This window comes from Embiotoca jacksoni, unplaced genomic scaffold, assembly GCF_022577435.1.
Source record: "Embiotoca jacksoni isolate LCO1_2020_lvr unplaced genomic scaffold, fEmbJac1.0.p SCAF_103, whole genome shotgun sequence".
NCBI classification, from domain to species: domain Eukaryota; kingdom Metazoa; phylum Chordata; class Actinopteri; family Embiotocidae; genus Embiotoca; species Embiotoca jacksoni.
In genome coordinates, this window is record NW_027185234.1 from 556,203 (window position 1) to 572,497 (window position 16,295).

Sequence of the window (16,295 nt, forward strand, 5' to 3'; positions counted from 1 at the left end):
CTCCTGAGGGATATCCTCCCAGACCTGGATCAAAGCATCGGTCCACTCCCGGACAGTCTGTGGTGGACGTGGCGTCGGCGGACGGAACGAGACACGATGTCCCGGATGTGCTGGATTGGATTCGGGTCTGGGGGACGGGCGGGCCGGTCCAGAGCATCGATGCCTTCATCGTGCAGGAACTGCTGACACACTCCAGCCACATGAGGCCGAGCATTGTCCTGCATCAGAAGAACCCAGGACCCGCTGCACCAGCAGATGGTCTTCAACGGGTCTGAGGATCTCATCCCGGGACCTAATGGCAGTCAGGGTACCTCTGGCTAGCACACGGAGGGCTGCGCTGCCCTCCGAAGAAACGCCTCCCCAGACCGTCGCTGACCCGCCGCCGACCCGGTCCCGCTGGAGGATGTTGCAGGCAGCAGAACGTTCTCCACGGCGTCTCCAGACTCCGTCACGTCTGTCACATGTGCTCAGTGTGAACCTGCTCTCATCCGTGAAGACCACAGGACGCCGACGGAGAAGCTGCCGATCTCGGTGTTCTCCGGTAAAGTCCGGTCGCCCCGCACGGTGTTGGGCTGTGAGCACAGACCCCACTTGTGGACGTCGGGTCCTCGTACCGCCCTCATGGAGTCTGTTTCTGACAGTTTGAGCAGAAACATGCACATTAGTGGCCTGCTGGAGGTCATTTTGTAGGGCTCTGGCAGCGCTCCTCCTGCTCCTCCTTGCACAAAGGAGCAGATAGCGGTCCCGCTGCCGGGTTGTTGTCCTCCTACGGCCCCCTCCACATCTCCTGGTGGACCGGCCCGTCTCCCGGTATGTCCTCCGTCCTCTTGACACTGTGCTGACAGACACAGCAAACCTTCTTGCCACAGTGTACATTGATGTGCCATCCTGGATGAGCTGCACTACCTGAACAACTTCTGTGGGTTGGAGACACCTCATGCTCCCTCTAGTGGTGAGGACACTGGCAAAATGCAAAAGGGACCAACATTCATCCAGAAAGGACGAGGACAGAGAAACGGTCTGTGGTCACCACCTGCAGAACCGTTCCTTTATAGGGTTGTCTTGATAATTGCCTCATTTCCACCTGTTTGTTCCATTTGTACAACAGCAGGTGAAACTGATCCTCAATCAGTGTTGATCCAAACTGGACAGCTTGATTTCACAGAAGTGGGATTGATTGGAGTTACATTGAGTTGTTTAAGTGATCTCTTTATTTTTTGGAACATTGTATATATGTACGTATGTATATGTACGTATATATACATATATATATATATGTACATATATATATATATACTGTATATATATATTTCATTTATTTCTGGGGATTTCCCACCGAGGTCACTGAAGCTTTCCTATCAGACTCTCACTTCTCCACAGACCATGTGAAGGCACTTTAAATGACTCTATTCATGTTTACTGAATGTGGATTAATAAGATCACAAATTAGTTTACAAAAATAAATAAAAAACACTAAAACTCCAAAAGCCGTTCCAACAATTTATTTGTTCCAGTTTAGGATGAACAAAAACATGGATGGATGAAAGAAAGTATCAAAAACATGAATACTGAATACATATATGAAATATCAAATCAAATGTCAGCATGAACAAATCGCTGGATGAGTAAGATGAACGAAGCTTAACTTTTATAATTAATGCATCCTCTAACTCTTTAAGGCAACAACACATAGAGGTCTAAAGTTATAATAAAGACATCTCGTAAACATCAAACACATGAAATATGAAATAAAGTGAAATACCAGGTGGAATTAAAGGTTTGTTTCCACCTACAGAGCCTCTCTGTTTTTGTGTTTGGAGGCCAAAGGGGCGGGGTTATATAGCTCCGTGGGCGTGGCCAATAAACTGACACCCAGGATGTGGCATTCGTTGCCCTCAGATGTGAAGATGTCAGGTGTAGTTTGGCCTCTTCACACTTGTGATTTGACAGCTTGTATGTCAGTTTTCTGTCGAACACCCAGAGCTGCTGTCCGTCACGCAGCGCTGCTCAGAGCAGGAACAGTGTTTCCATGGTAACAGGCGGTCACCGAAGGGTCAGCTTCACAGCAGTTACCTGACCTCATGTTACCTGAATGATCACATGAACCCAGTGAGACAGAGGGCTTCCCTGATTGGATGGACCGGAGGTGGACACACACACACAGACACACACACACACACACACACACACACACACACACACACACACACACACACACACACACACACACACACACACACAGCTTCTATACAGCACATTACAGCATGTCTGGTCTCCGACAGAAGGAAGTCGACTTCTGACTTGTGTGTTCCTGTATGTGTAGAAAAGTTCATTAGTGGGCGGGACTAGGAGGTCACCTGACTCATCTGTCCGTCTCCAGGTATTCTGTCCGTCCTCTCTCTGTCCAGTGAGAGCATGTTGTTGGCCTCAGAGCTGCCCAAGGTGTCCTACGTGAAGGCCATCGATATCTGGCTCATCGCCTGTCTGCTATTTGGATTCTCATCGCTGGTGGAATACGCTGTGGTGCAGGTCAGTATACACACACACACACACACACACACATACACACACACACATACACACACACACACACACACACACACACACACACACACACACACACACACATACACACACACACACACACACACACACACACACACACACACACACATACACACACACACGCACGCACGCACGCACGCACACACATTTTTTCATGCAACTGAACTTACACAACAAATCTCTGAACACATCACTGGGCCTGAAAACACAGAACCTGGGAGGATGAGGAGGGAGGAAGAAGCAGTGACTGCACACCTGGATGATGGATGATGATGATGATGATGGACGATGGATGATGATGATGATGGATGATGATGATGATGATGATGATGATGATGATGTATGATTCAATTCAATTCAATTCAATTCAATTCAATTTTATTTATATAGCGCCAAATCACAACTCAGGTTATTTCATTGCACTTAACACATTAAAGTCTTTACAGCAGAACTTTACAATATTATACGGAGAAACACAACAATTCATCAATTCAATAATTCATCAATTCAATAATTCAATAATTCAATAATTCAACAATTCAACAATTCAACAATTTAACAACAGAACCAGGCTAAGAGGTGGGCGGAGCATCTGTTAACAGAACTGGGATCAGAGGTGGGCGGAGCATCTGTTAACAGAACCAGGATCAGAGGTGGGCGGAGCATCTGTTAACAGAACCAGGATCAGAGGTGGGCGGAGCATCTGCCTCGACCGGTTGGGGTGAGAGGAGAGCAGAGAGAGAAAAGGACAGCATAGAGATAGAAGAGAAGAACTGTTGGTGGAGACGACAATCACAGAGCAGAGACATGCAGCTCCATGACGGGACATCTGGAAAAGAAAGAACAGAAACTACACGAGTGAAGGAACTGAATGGAGACAACAGATAATAAGAAGAAACTATGGGAGAGAAGAAGATGGTGAGGTATGAGTCAGTTAAAGAGTAGGAGGAAAGAAAAGAAGATCAGCATGTAACGAGGTCCTCCAGCAGCCTCGGCCTATAACAGCATAACTAAGGGTTGGTTCAGGTCTACCTGAGCCAGCCCTATAGGCTTTATCAAGAAGGAACGTTTTGAGTCTAATCTTAAAGCTGGAGAGGGTTTCTGCCCCTCCAACACAAACTGGGAGCTGGTTCCACAGGGGAGGAGCCTGAAAACTGAAGCTCCGCCTCCCATTCTACTTCTGGAAACTCTAGGAACCACAAGTAGACCAGCGTACTGAGAGAGAAGTGCTCTGCCAGGATTATATGGTTCTATAAGATCTCTAAGATATGATGGAGCCTGGTCATGTAGAGCTTTGTAAGTCATCAAGAGAACTTTAAATTATATTCTTGATTTCACAGGAAGCCAGTGAAGAGAAGATAAAACTGGAGAAATATGATCTCTCTTGTTAAATCCCATCAGTACTCTTGCTGCAGCATTTTGGATCAGCTGCAGGTTTTTAATGAGTAATTTGGACATCCTAACAACAAGGAATTACAATAATCTAGTCTAGAAGTAACAAACACATGAATGAGTTTTTCTGCGTCACGCTGAGGAAGGATTTTCCTGATTTTATGAATATTACGTAGATGAAAGAAGGCAGTTCTGGAGATTTGCTTTATATGGTGTCTAAAGGACAAATCCTCATCAAAGATGACTCCAAGGTTCCTCACAGTTTTGCTGGAGGCCAAGACAACATCATCTAGAGTAACTAAGTGATTACAGAAAGAGTTTCTGAGGTGTTTAGGACCAAGTACAAGAACTTCTGTTTTGTCTGAATTTAGAAACAGGAAGTTTTTGGTCATCCAGGCCTTTATGTCTTTTAGACAGGCTTCAAGTTTTACTAACTGATTAGTTTCATCTGGTTTTATAGAAAGATATAGCTGAGTGTCATCTGCATAACAATGGAAGTTGATGCAGTGCTTCCTGATGACATCTCCTAATGGAAGCATGTACAAAGTAAAAAGTATTGGGCCTAACACTGAGCCTTGTGGAACTCCATAACTAACTCTTGTTTGTCTGGAAGACTCATTGTTGACATGGACAAACTGGAATCTATCTGATAAGTAGGATTTGAACCAGTCTAATGCAGTTCCTTTAATCCTCGTAACGTCTTCTAATCTCTGTAATAAGATCTTATGATCAATCGTATCAAAAGCAGCACTGAGGTCCAGAACAAGTACAGAGACGAGTCCATTATCTGAGGCTAATAAAAGGTCGTTAGTAACTTTCACCAGAGCTGTTTCTGTGCTATGATGAACTCTAAAGACTGAAAATCTTCAAACAGATCATTCCTTTGTTAATGATCACAAAGTTGATTTGAAACAACTTTTTCAAGGATTTTAGAAATAAACGTCAGGTTGGAAATTGGTCTGTAGTTTCCTAAAACAGCTGATCAAGAGTCGTCTTTTTAAGTAAAGGTTTAATTACAGCCACTTTAAAAGCCTGCGGTACATAGCCGGTTACAATAGATAGGTTGATCTGATCTAATATGGAAGTATTAATTAAAGGGAAGACTTCCTTAAAAAGTTTAGTTAGGATGAGATCTAACAGACAGCTAGAGGATCCAGATGAAGAAATAATTCTAGTTAACTCAGAGAGCTCAACAGGAGAGAAATGTTCCAAGTTTACATCTGGTCCTACAGTTGCTTTCAGGGCTGCTGTTGCTTAGCAACACATCAGTGATGGTGTCAGGAAGCGTCGGCCCGATTCTCTCCCTGATAGTAAGAATTTTATTAGTAAAGAAGTTAATGAAGTCATTACTGCTGAGAGCTGAAGGAATAGAGGACTCAACAGAACTGGGACTCTTTGTCAGCCTGCTACAGTGATGAAAAGAAACCTGGGGTTGTTCTTGTTGTCCTCTATTAATGATGAATAATATAAAGTTCTGGCCTTACGAAGAGCTTTCTTATATAATATTAGACTGGTACTCTCTTCTTCAGAGGGGCGACATCATCTAGAGTTGTAGCAGAGATACTGCAGTGTTTTCTACCAGATGATCCACTAGTGTGGGACTAAGATCAACGTAGATGTCTTCCACTGCTTTAACACACGGCATCGAAGAGGATAAACATGTAACTGCTTCCTTAAACTTGGCCACGACATCATCTGACAGACATCTACTGTAGTGGGATTTATTCCCACATGCTGTGTAGTCCATTATTGGAACTTCAGATGTTAATAAGAAGTGGTCCGACAAAACAGGGTTTGGAGGAAATACTATTACATTTTCAGTTTCCATCCCATATGACAGAACCAGATGGAGGGTGTGGTTACCACGGTGACAGGGTTTATTTACATCCTGATATAAGCCTACAGAATCTAATAATGAGCTGAAAGTAGAACTGAGGCTGTCGTTGTCCACGTCAACATGAATGTTAAAGTCTCCCACTATCATCACTTTATCTGAACTCAGCACTAAATCTGATCAAAAGTCAGAGTTCAGTTAGAAACTCTGAATAAGGACCAGGTGGGAGATAAACAACAACAATACAATCCGTTTCTCTGCTTTCCAGTTTGGGTGAGAGACTAAGAGTCAGACTCTCAAATGATTTATAACTAAGTTTAGGCTTTGGATTAATTGATCAACTTGAGTGGAAGATTGCTGCCACTCCTCCCACTCCTCCTCCTCCTTCTCCTCCTCCTCCTCCTCCTTCTCTTCCTCCTCCTCCTCCTGAATCTCTAGGAATATGATAATGAATATGACTGGGAGGAGTTGCTTCATTAATACTAAGATATTCTTCCTGTTGCAGCCAGGTCTCTGTGAGACAGAGTAAATCAATCTGATGATCAGTTATCAAGTCATTTACTAACAGAGATTTAGACCAGAGAGATCTCATATTTAATAGTTTGCTTTTAATTGTCAGATTGTTTTGATCCATTAATTTGGTAGGATCCATTTTTATTACATTTTTATTGATAGATCTTTTCTTGAGTTTTTTAAATATAGGTGGTCTGGGTACAGACACAACCTCTACAGGATGTTGAAGGTTTTGGGTGAGTGACAGCTCTAAAGAAGCTGCAGAGGAGCTGTAAGACTGCAGCTCTGCGTCCTGACCTCAACCCTGGATGTCAGGTTTTAGGGCTGTTAAGAGACACGGCCATGTTTCTAGAAAGAAGAGCTGCACCATCCAAAGTAGGATGGATGCCGTCTCTCCGGATCAGACCAGGTTTCCCCCAGAAAGTATTCCAGTTGTTAATGAAGCCCACGTTGTTAGCGGGACATCACCTCGACAACCAGCGGTGAAGTGAAGACGTACGGCTAAACATATCATCACTGGTCCGGTTAGGAAGGGGTCCAGAGAAAACTATAGAGTCCCACGTTGTTTTTGAAAAGTTTCACACCGATTCCACGTTAACTTTAGTGACCTCCGATTGGTGTAACCGGGTGTCGTTACTGCCGACGTCAATAACAATCTGACTGGATTTATGATTAGCCTTAGTCAGCAGTTTCAGGTTTGATTCAATGTCGCCCGCTCTGTCCCCTGGAAGACATCTGACTCTGTCCCCGGGAAGACATCTGACTCTGTCCCCGGGAAGACATCTGACTCTGTCCCCGGGAAGACATCTGACTCTGGCCCCTGGAAGACATCTGACTCTGTCCCCGGGAAGACATCTGACTCTGTCCCCGGGAAGACATCTGACTCTGTCCCCGGGAAGACATCTGACTCTGGCCCCGGGAAGACATCTGACTCTGTCCCCTGGAAGACATCTGACTCTGTCCCCTGGAAGACATTTGACTATGGCCCCTGGAAGACATCTGACTCTGGCCCCGGGAAGACATCTGACTCTGTCCCCTGGAAGACATTTGACTATGGCCCCAGGAAGACATCTGACTCTGGCCCCGGGAAGACATCTGACTCTGGTCCCTGGAAGACATCTGACTATGATGGATGATGGACGATGGACGATGGATGATGATGATGATGATGGATGATGGATGATGATGATGATGATGATGATGATGATGATGATGATGATGATGATGATGGACGATGGATGATGGATAGATGGTTGATGGGTGGATGATGGATGATGATGATGGATGATGGGTGGATGATGGATGATGGATGGACAATGATGGATGATGGTTGATGGATGATGGGTGGATGATGGTTGATGATGATGATGATGATGATGGATGATGATGATGGACGATGGATGATGATGATGGATGATGGGTGGATGATGGATGATGATGATGGATGATGGGTGGATGATGGATGATGGATGGACATTGATGGATGATGGTTGATGGATGATGGGTGGATGATGGTTGATGATGATGATGATGATGATGGATGATGATGATGGACGATGGATGATGATGATGGACGATGGACGATGGATGATGGACGATGGACGATGGATGATGGACGATGGATGATGGATGATGGATGATGGACGATGGATAATGGATGATGGACGATGGATGATGGACGATGGATAATGGATGATGGACGATGGATGATGGTTGATGGATGATGGGTGGATGATGGATGGATGATGATTGATGATGGACTATGGATGATGGATGATGGATGATGATGGACGATGGACGATGATGATGGATGATGGTTGATGGATGATGGACGATGGATGATGGACGATGGACGATGGATGATGGATGATGATGATGATGATGGATGATGGTTGATGGATGATGGACGATGGATGATGGATGATGGATGGATGATGGACTATGGATGATGGATGATGATGATGGATGATGGTTGATGGATGATGGACGATGGATGATGGATGATGGATGGATGATGGACTATGGATGATGGATGATGATGATGGATGATGGATGATGGATGATGATGGACGATGGGCGATGGATGATGGATGAAGGATGGATGATGGTTGATGCATGATGGTTGATGGATGATGGATGGATGATGGTTGATGGTTCATGGATGATGGATGGATGATGGTTGATGGTTCATGGATGATGGGTGGATGATGGATGATGATGATGATGAATGATGGACGATGATGATGGATGATGATGATGATGGACGATGATGATGGATGATGGATGATGGATGATGATGATGATGGATGATGGTTGATGGTTGATGGATGAAGGATGATGGATGGATGATGGATGATGGAAGGAACCTGTAACCTTTGACCTCCATGTAAAATGTAACAGTGACTCCTCCTGTAAGACCTCAAACTGTCTTTCACATACAAGCCATGAACAGATTCATAATTTCACCTGTCCCTCACCTGTCCCTCACCTGTCCCTCACCTGTCCCTCACCTGTCCCTTGTTCCTTCACCTGTCCCTCACCCGTCCTTCACCTGTCCCTCTGTCCCTCACCTTTCTCTCACCTGTCCCTCACCTGTCGCTCACCTGTCCTCACCTTTCCCTCTGAACCTCACCTGTTCCTTACCTGTCCCTCACCTGTCCCTTACCTGTCCCTCACCTGTCCTCACCTGTCCTTCTGTCCCTCACCTGTCCTCACCTTTCCCTCTGAATCTCACCTGTTCCTTACCTGTCCCTCACCTGTCCCTCACCTGTCCCTTACTATTCCCTCACCTGTCCTCACCTGTCCTTCTGTCCCTCACCTGTTCCTTACCTGTCCCTCACCTGTCCCTCACCTGTCCCTTACTATTCCCTCACCTGTCCTCACCTGTCCTTCTGTCCCTTACCTGTTCCTTACCTGTCCCTCACCTGTCCCTCACCATTCCCTCACCTGTTCTCACCTGTCCCTCTGTCACCCAGGTGATGCTGAACAGTCCCAAACGGATTGAGAAGGAAAAAGCCAAAATGGCCACGAAGGAAAAAGCTTTGATGGAGAAAGAAGGAAAGAAGCCGTCGAATAAAACGAGCAACACGGTGAACGGGACAGGAGGAACACCGCTGCATGTCAACACTCTGCAGGTAAACAACAACAACAACAACAACAGCAGCAGCACCTTTCTAACAGGCATCACCTGCTGACATCATTTCCTTCTGTTTGAGAGTTCTTCCTTGTTGGAAACAGAACCATTCCCTACAAACACAGACGTTCTACATCCATGAACGGTCCCGTCCGTCTGTTGGTGTCCAACCACCAGAACACTCAGCGGGGATGAAATCATACTTGTGTAATAAAACCAAGAATATTAATAACCAGCATCTCAGCGGGCCTGCATCCGTGGGTCAGGTACCGAGGCTCATCCACACAGACTCTCACCATGTCGGAGGTTAACACACCGAAACAACGTCTTTCAGGAAAGATCCCGGTTTGGGTTTCAGAGGAACATTACATGCCTACGTTGACCTTCTTCCTGTTTCTGCTGATTGAAATAAATCCACAGGGATTTTTCACCGACTGATTTCCTTCAGAAGTCACTTCATCACGCCGCTCTCTGCGGGCGGTCCTGTGATGGATCCATCCATCCACCCCGCCCTCCCGACACCAACACTCTCTGTCTCCGTCACATGACCTCCCTCTTCGACGGCCCCCTCTCAAACAACGGCATCTCCCAACGTTAGAGCACTCATTGTGAAAGTACATTCCTGTTTCCAAAACAGTTGGGGCAACACATCAAAACGTTGAAACTGAGAAATTTTATTGTTTTATGAAAAATATCTGCTCATTTTAAATTTGACGGCAGCAACACGTCTCTAAAAAGTTGTGACAGGATCAACAAAAGATGGAAAAGTTGTGTAAAGATGAATAAAAAAAACACCTGGTTGAACATTTGACAACTAATGAGGTTACCATGGCAACAGATCAGTAACATGATTGGGTATAAAAGATGATTTCAGAGAGGCAGAGTCTCTCAGCAGTGAAGATGGGGAGAGGTTCACCACTCTGAAAGACTGTGTTGGAAAATAGTTCAACAATCTAAGAATAATGTTCCTCAATGTAAAACTACAAAGAATTAGTGGATTTCATCGTCTACGGTTCATAATATCATTAAAAGATTCAGAGAATCTGGAGAAATCTCTGAACACAAGGGACAAGGCTGGAAACCAATATTGGATGGTGGTGATCTTCGGGCCCTCAGGCAGCACTGCATTAAAAACACACTATTCTGGAGTGGAAATCACTGCATGGGCTCAGGAACACTTGTGAAAACCATCGTCTGTGAACACAGTTCATCGCTGCGTCCACAAATGACGTTAAAACTCCAAAGAAGAAACCAGATAGAAACATGATCCAGAAACACCGCCGCCTTCTCTGGACCGAGATCATTGAAGATGGACTGAGGTGAAGTGGACAACTGTCCTGAGGTCTGATGGATCACAATCTGAGATTCTGTTTGGAAATCATGGACGCTGCATCCTCCAGGTTAAAGAAGAGAGGGACCATCCAGCTTGTTATCAGCTCAGTTCTAAAGCCAGCATCTGTGATGGTACAGGATGCATTAGTGCACATGGCATGGGTAGCTTGAACATCTGGAAGGAAGCATTAATGCTGAATGATATATTCAGGTTTTGGAGCAACATATGCTGCCATCCAGACAACGTCTCTTTCAGGGAAGGTCTTGTTTATTTCAGCAGAACAACGTCCAACCACATTCTGCACGTATTCCAACAGCATGGTTCTCTAGTAGAAGAGTCCGCTGATAAACTGGCCTCCTGCAGTCCAGACCTGTCAATCATTGAAAACATCTGGAGCATCAGGACATGAACAATACAACAAAGGAGACCCTGAACTGTTGAGCAGCTGAAATCCTCTATCAATCAAGAATGGGACCACATTTCACTTCCTAAACTCCAGAAACTGGTCTCCTCAGTTCCCTAACGTTTCCAGAGTGTTGTTAAAAGAAGAGTTGATGCAGCTCAGTGGTGAACATGATCCTGGAACAACTTATAGAGACGTGATGCTGCATCAGATTCAAAATGAGAAGATATTTTTAATGAAACAATAACATTTCTCAGTTTCAACATTTGATATGTTGTCTTTGAACTATTTTCTATTAAGAATGAGTTTATGTGATTTAGAAATCATTGCATTCTGTTATTATTTACATTTTACACTGCGTCAGTACTTTTTTGCGAACAGGGTTGTAAAATGTTTGTGGCTGTGGACCGACGTCGCTTCATTTGATGTGAGACTGTAATAGATGGAATAAGCTGGTCTGGACTGTAACACCGACCCTGTTTCTCTATAGCCCTCATGGAGTGATAACATGTGCTGGCATCTGTCTTTCAGCAGGTGGTGGAAACTCGCTGTAAGAAAGTATGCACCTCGAAGTCGGACCTCCGCTCCAACGACTTCAGCATCGTGGGATCTTTACCTCGAGACTTTGAACTCTCCAACTTTGACTGTTACGGTAAACCAGTTGAAGTTTCAGGGGCCCTCAAGTCCCAGAACAAAACCAAAAAGAAACCTCCCCCACCCAAACCCGTCATACCCGCTGCTGCTAAACGCGTCGATCTGTATGCCAGAGCCCTCTTCCCCTTCACCTTCCTCTTCTTCAACGTGGTCTACTGGTCGGTCTATCTGTGAGGGGACGAGCAGGACAGGATCTGTGTCCTGGAATGGACCAACCCGACTGGACCCGACCTCGATACTAGTACACTCAGAGCTGCAGAGGCGGCCGTGGTCCCTGGGAGTGCTAGGTTGAGTCCCCTTTAAGCCTGTGCATCATGGTAGCACTGCATGTGTGTCTCTGTGTGATACAGGACATTGTGCTTCATGTGAACCAAAACCTCCGCTGAGCATCAGAAATAACTGCTTTTCACTGAGAGTACGCTTCCTGCTAACACTTCATGCTAAAGGTCCAGCACTCTGAAATCTGCAACAACTAAGTGAGACATTAAACGCAGAGTTGTTAGAAGAGACAGACTGACTGAACAAAGATAGAATCCCTGTGAGTTGTTGAAGCATCCTTATTTCACACTAATAGCTGCTGACACTTCATTATTTTCATCTGGAAATGTTTGACAATAGTTTTGTAGAATGAAATGCTCTGGGTGTGATGTTGAGTTAAGTTACAGACTGAGTTGTTGTATGAAGTTACGTCTTTCACGGCAGCTCTGGAAGAATCCGACCTGATTTTAACCTGCAGTTCACATCCTGCGTGTATCTGATGGAGGACTCTGCTGTTACACCTCTTTTACTGTGGCAACACTCCCACAGCGCTGCTTCAAGGTTTGTGAACCATTTTCAAACAATCTGACTAAAAACATCATCAGATTTTCACACAGGTCCTGAAAGTAGATAAAGACAAGCAAAAGGATATACAAATATTACAGCTGGTCATTTACTGATCGATGAAGATGATCAATATCACATATCTGTGAACCTCCAGGATCACCAGTTAGTCTGAATGTGAGATCAGAGTCATGATTATCTGTTAACATGGTGGTGGTAGTATCATGGTTATCTAACATGGCGGTGGTAGTATCATGGTTATCTAACGTGGTGGTAGTATCATGGTTATCTAACATGGTGGTGGTAGTATCATTGTTATCTAACGTGGTGGTAGTATCATGGTTATCTAAGATGGTGGTGGTAGTATCATGGTTATCTAACATGGTGGTGGTGGTATCATGGTTATCTAACATGGTGGTGGTGGTATCATGGTTATCTAACATGGTGGTGGTAGTATCATGGTTATCTAAGATGGTGGTGGTAGTATCATGGTTAGCTGACATGGTGGTGGTAGTATCATGGTTATCTAACATGGTGGTGGTAGTATCATAGTTATTTGTTAACATGGTAGTGATAGTATCATGGTTATCTAAGATGGTGGTGGTAGTGTCATTGTTATCTAACGTGGTGGTAGTATCATGGTTATCTAACATGGTGGTGGTAGTATCATGGTTATCTAACATGGTGGTGGTGGTATCATGGTTATCTAACATGGTGGTGGTGGTATCATGGTTATCTAACATGGTGGTGGTGGTATCATGGTTATCTAACATGGTGGTGGTAGTATCATGGTTATCTAACATGGTGGTGGTGGTATCATGGTTATCTAATATGGTGGTGGTGGTATCATGGTTATCTAACATGGTGGTGGTAGTATCATGGTTATCTAAGATGGTGGTGGTAGTATCATGGTTATCTAACATGGTAGTGGTAGTGTCATTGTTATCTAACGTGGTGGTAGTATCATGGTTATCTAACATGGTGGTGGTAGTATCATGGTTATCTAACATGGTGGTGGTGGTATCATGGTTATCTAACATGGTGGTGGTGGTATCATGGTTATCTAACATGGTGGTGGTGGTATCATGGTTATCTAACATGGTGGTGGTAGTATCATGGTTATCTAAGATGGTGGTGGTAGTATCATGGTTATCTAACATGGTAGTGGTAGTGTCATTGTTATCTAACGTGGTGGTAGTATCATGGTTATCTAACATGGTGGTGGTAGTATCATGGTTATCTAACATGGTGGTGGTGGTATCATGGTTATCTAACATGGTGGTGGTGGTATCATGGTTATCTAACATGGTGGTGGTAGTATCATGGTTATCTAAGATGGTGGTGGTAGTATCATGGTTATCTAACATGGTGGTGGTGGTATCATGGTTATCTAACATGGTGGTGGTAGTATCATAGTTATTTGTTAACATGGTAGTGATAGTATCATGGTTATCTAAGATGGTGGTGGTAGTATCATGGTTATCTAACATGGTGGTGGTAGTATCATGGTTATCTAAGATGGTGGTGGTGGTGGTATCATGGTTATCTAACATGGTGGTGGTAGTATCATAGTTATTTGTTAACATGGTAGTGGTAGTATCATGGTTATCTAAGATGGTGGTGGTAGTATCATGATTATCTAACATGGTGGTGGTAGTATCATGGTTATCTAACATGGTGGTGGTAGTATCATGGTTAGCTGACATGGTGGTGGTAGTATCATGGTTATCTAACATGGTGGTGGTAGTATCATAGTTATTTGTTAACATGGTAGTGATAGTATCATGGTTATCTAAGATGGTGGTGGTAGTATCATGGTTATCTAACATGGTGGTGGTAGTATCACGGTTATCTAACATGGTGGTGGTAGTATCATAGTTATTTGTTAACATGGTGGTGGTAGTATCATGGTTATCTAAGATGGTGGTGGTGGTGGTAGTATCATGGTTATCTAAGATGGTGGTGGTAGTGTCATGGTTATTTAACATGGTGGTGGTAGTATCATGGTTATCTAAGATGGTGGTGGTAGTATCATGGTTATCTAACATGGTGGTGGTACTATCATGGTTATCTAAGATGGTGGTGGTAGTATCATGGTTATCTAACATGGTGGTGGTAGTATCATGGTTATCTGTTAACATGGTGGTGGTAGTATCATGGTTATCTAACATGGTGGTGGTAGTATCATGGTTATCTAAGATGGTGGTGGTAGTATCATGGTTATCTGTTAACATGGTGGTGGTAGTATCATGGTTATCTAAGATGGTGGTGGTAGTATCACGGTTATCTAACATGGTGGTGGTAGTATCATGGTTATCTAACATGGTGGTGGTAGTATCATGGTTATCTAACATGGTGGTGGTAGTATCATTGTTATCTAACATGGTGGTGGTAGTATCACGGTTATCTAACATGGTGGTGGTAGTATCATGGTTATCTAAGATGGTGGTGGTAGTATCATGGTTATCTGTTAACATGGTGGTGGTAGTATCATGGTTATCTAAGATGGTGGTGGTAGTATCACGGTTATCTAACATGGTGGTGGTAGTATCATGGTTATCTGTTAACATGGTGGTGGTAGTATCATGGTTATCTAACATGGTGGTGGTAGTATCACGGTTATCTAACATGGTGGTGGTAGTATCATGGTTATCTAACATGGTGGTGGTAGTATCACGGTTATCTAACATGGTCTCTCTCCATCATTGATGCATCAATGAATCCTGAATTATTCCAGTAAATTCTGAAAGGAAATGTCAGGACATGCATCCCAAAGTGGTTCTACCAAAGAACGTTCTAGAAGAATAAAGTTCCTGTTGCGGAACTGCAGAGTCAAAGTCCTGATCATCATCAACAGAGATGTTGTGAATGACCTGAAGCAGCAGTTCATGTTCACGCCCCCAAAAACAGGTCTTCTTGAATCTTCTTTTCTAATGAATGAGGGATTATTTTCAGATGGACCTCCAGAAAACTAATAAGAAGGAGTGACTTTAGCTAACAACACCGAGATAACTGATGGACACATTTTATTCACTTTGGATTTGATGAGAGAAGTTGAATGGGAGTCTATGGAGCCGGAGGCTTTTTGGAGCCGACCTCTAGTGGCACTCGCTGGTATTGCAGCTGAAGACACTTCTGGATCGGAACACAAACACTTTTATATCCAGTCTGCGACTAAATGTCGTCCGAGCTGATGATCAACCGTTACCATGGAAACCAAGGAGGTCATAGCAGATACTGACTGGAGAGGTTCACACAGATGTGTAAGATTGATCATTTTCATCGGTAATTTTTCAGAAGTTCTTCAAAAAAGCCGTCACAACCTTTTAAGCAGCTGCGTTACACAGTGCTGTTTGTGGAATCTGGAAAAGTTTTCAACCGGTCAGATATTCAGATCCAGGTCACATGTAAACAGCGACTGTACAGACTTCCAGTCATTAGAAAACCCAGCAGGACTTCATGTGGTGAAGTTCAGCAGCACCTGTGTACAGGTGTACCTACCTGCTCTGAGAGGACGGCGCGCTGTCTCCTTCTGACTGATTCCTCTGCAGGTTTTCAGAAGTCTCTCCTCATAAGACGAGCACATGCTGAGAGTCGTATTTGTGTGAAGATCAATTGGAGGTGAGATTAAACTTCTGGATTCGTG

At 44.1% G+C, this 16,295-nt stretch overlaps 1 protein-coding gene across 3 annotated transcripts in view; it reads left to right on the forward strand.

Annotated features, from left to right (window-relative positions):
• The window catches only part of LOC138213851 (glycine receptor subunit beta-like), a 45,163-nt gene that overhangs the window by 28,442 nt on the left and 426 nt on the right, over window positions 1-16,295 (forward strand). For 2 of the 3 annotated variants that reach the window (XM_069175173.1, XM_069175166.1), the window contains exons 10-12: window positions 2,381-2,529; window positions 9,280-9,438; window positions 11,705-16,295. The exon at window positions 11,705-16,295 is cut by the window's right edge and continues 426 nt beyond it. In XM_069175173.1, the coding sequence (XP_069031274.1) occupies window positions 2,381-2,529; window positions 9,280-9,438; window positions 11,705-12,001 (605 nt within the window). In that variant the 3' untranslated portion in view covers window positions 12,002-16,295. The remainder of the gene's footprint in view (window positions 1-2,380; window positions 2,530-9,279; window positions 9,439-11,704) is intronic. The other variant, XM_069175181.1, reaches the window with a different exon arrangement.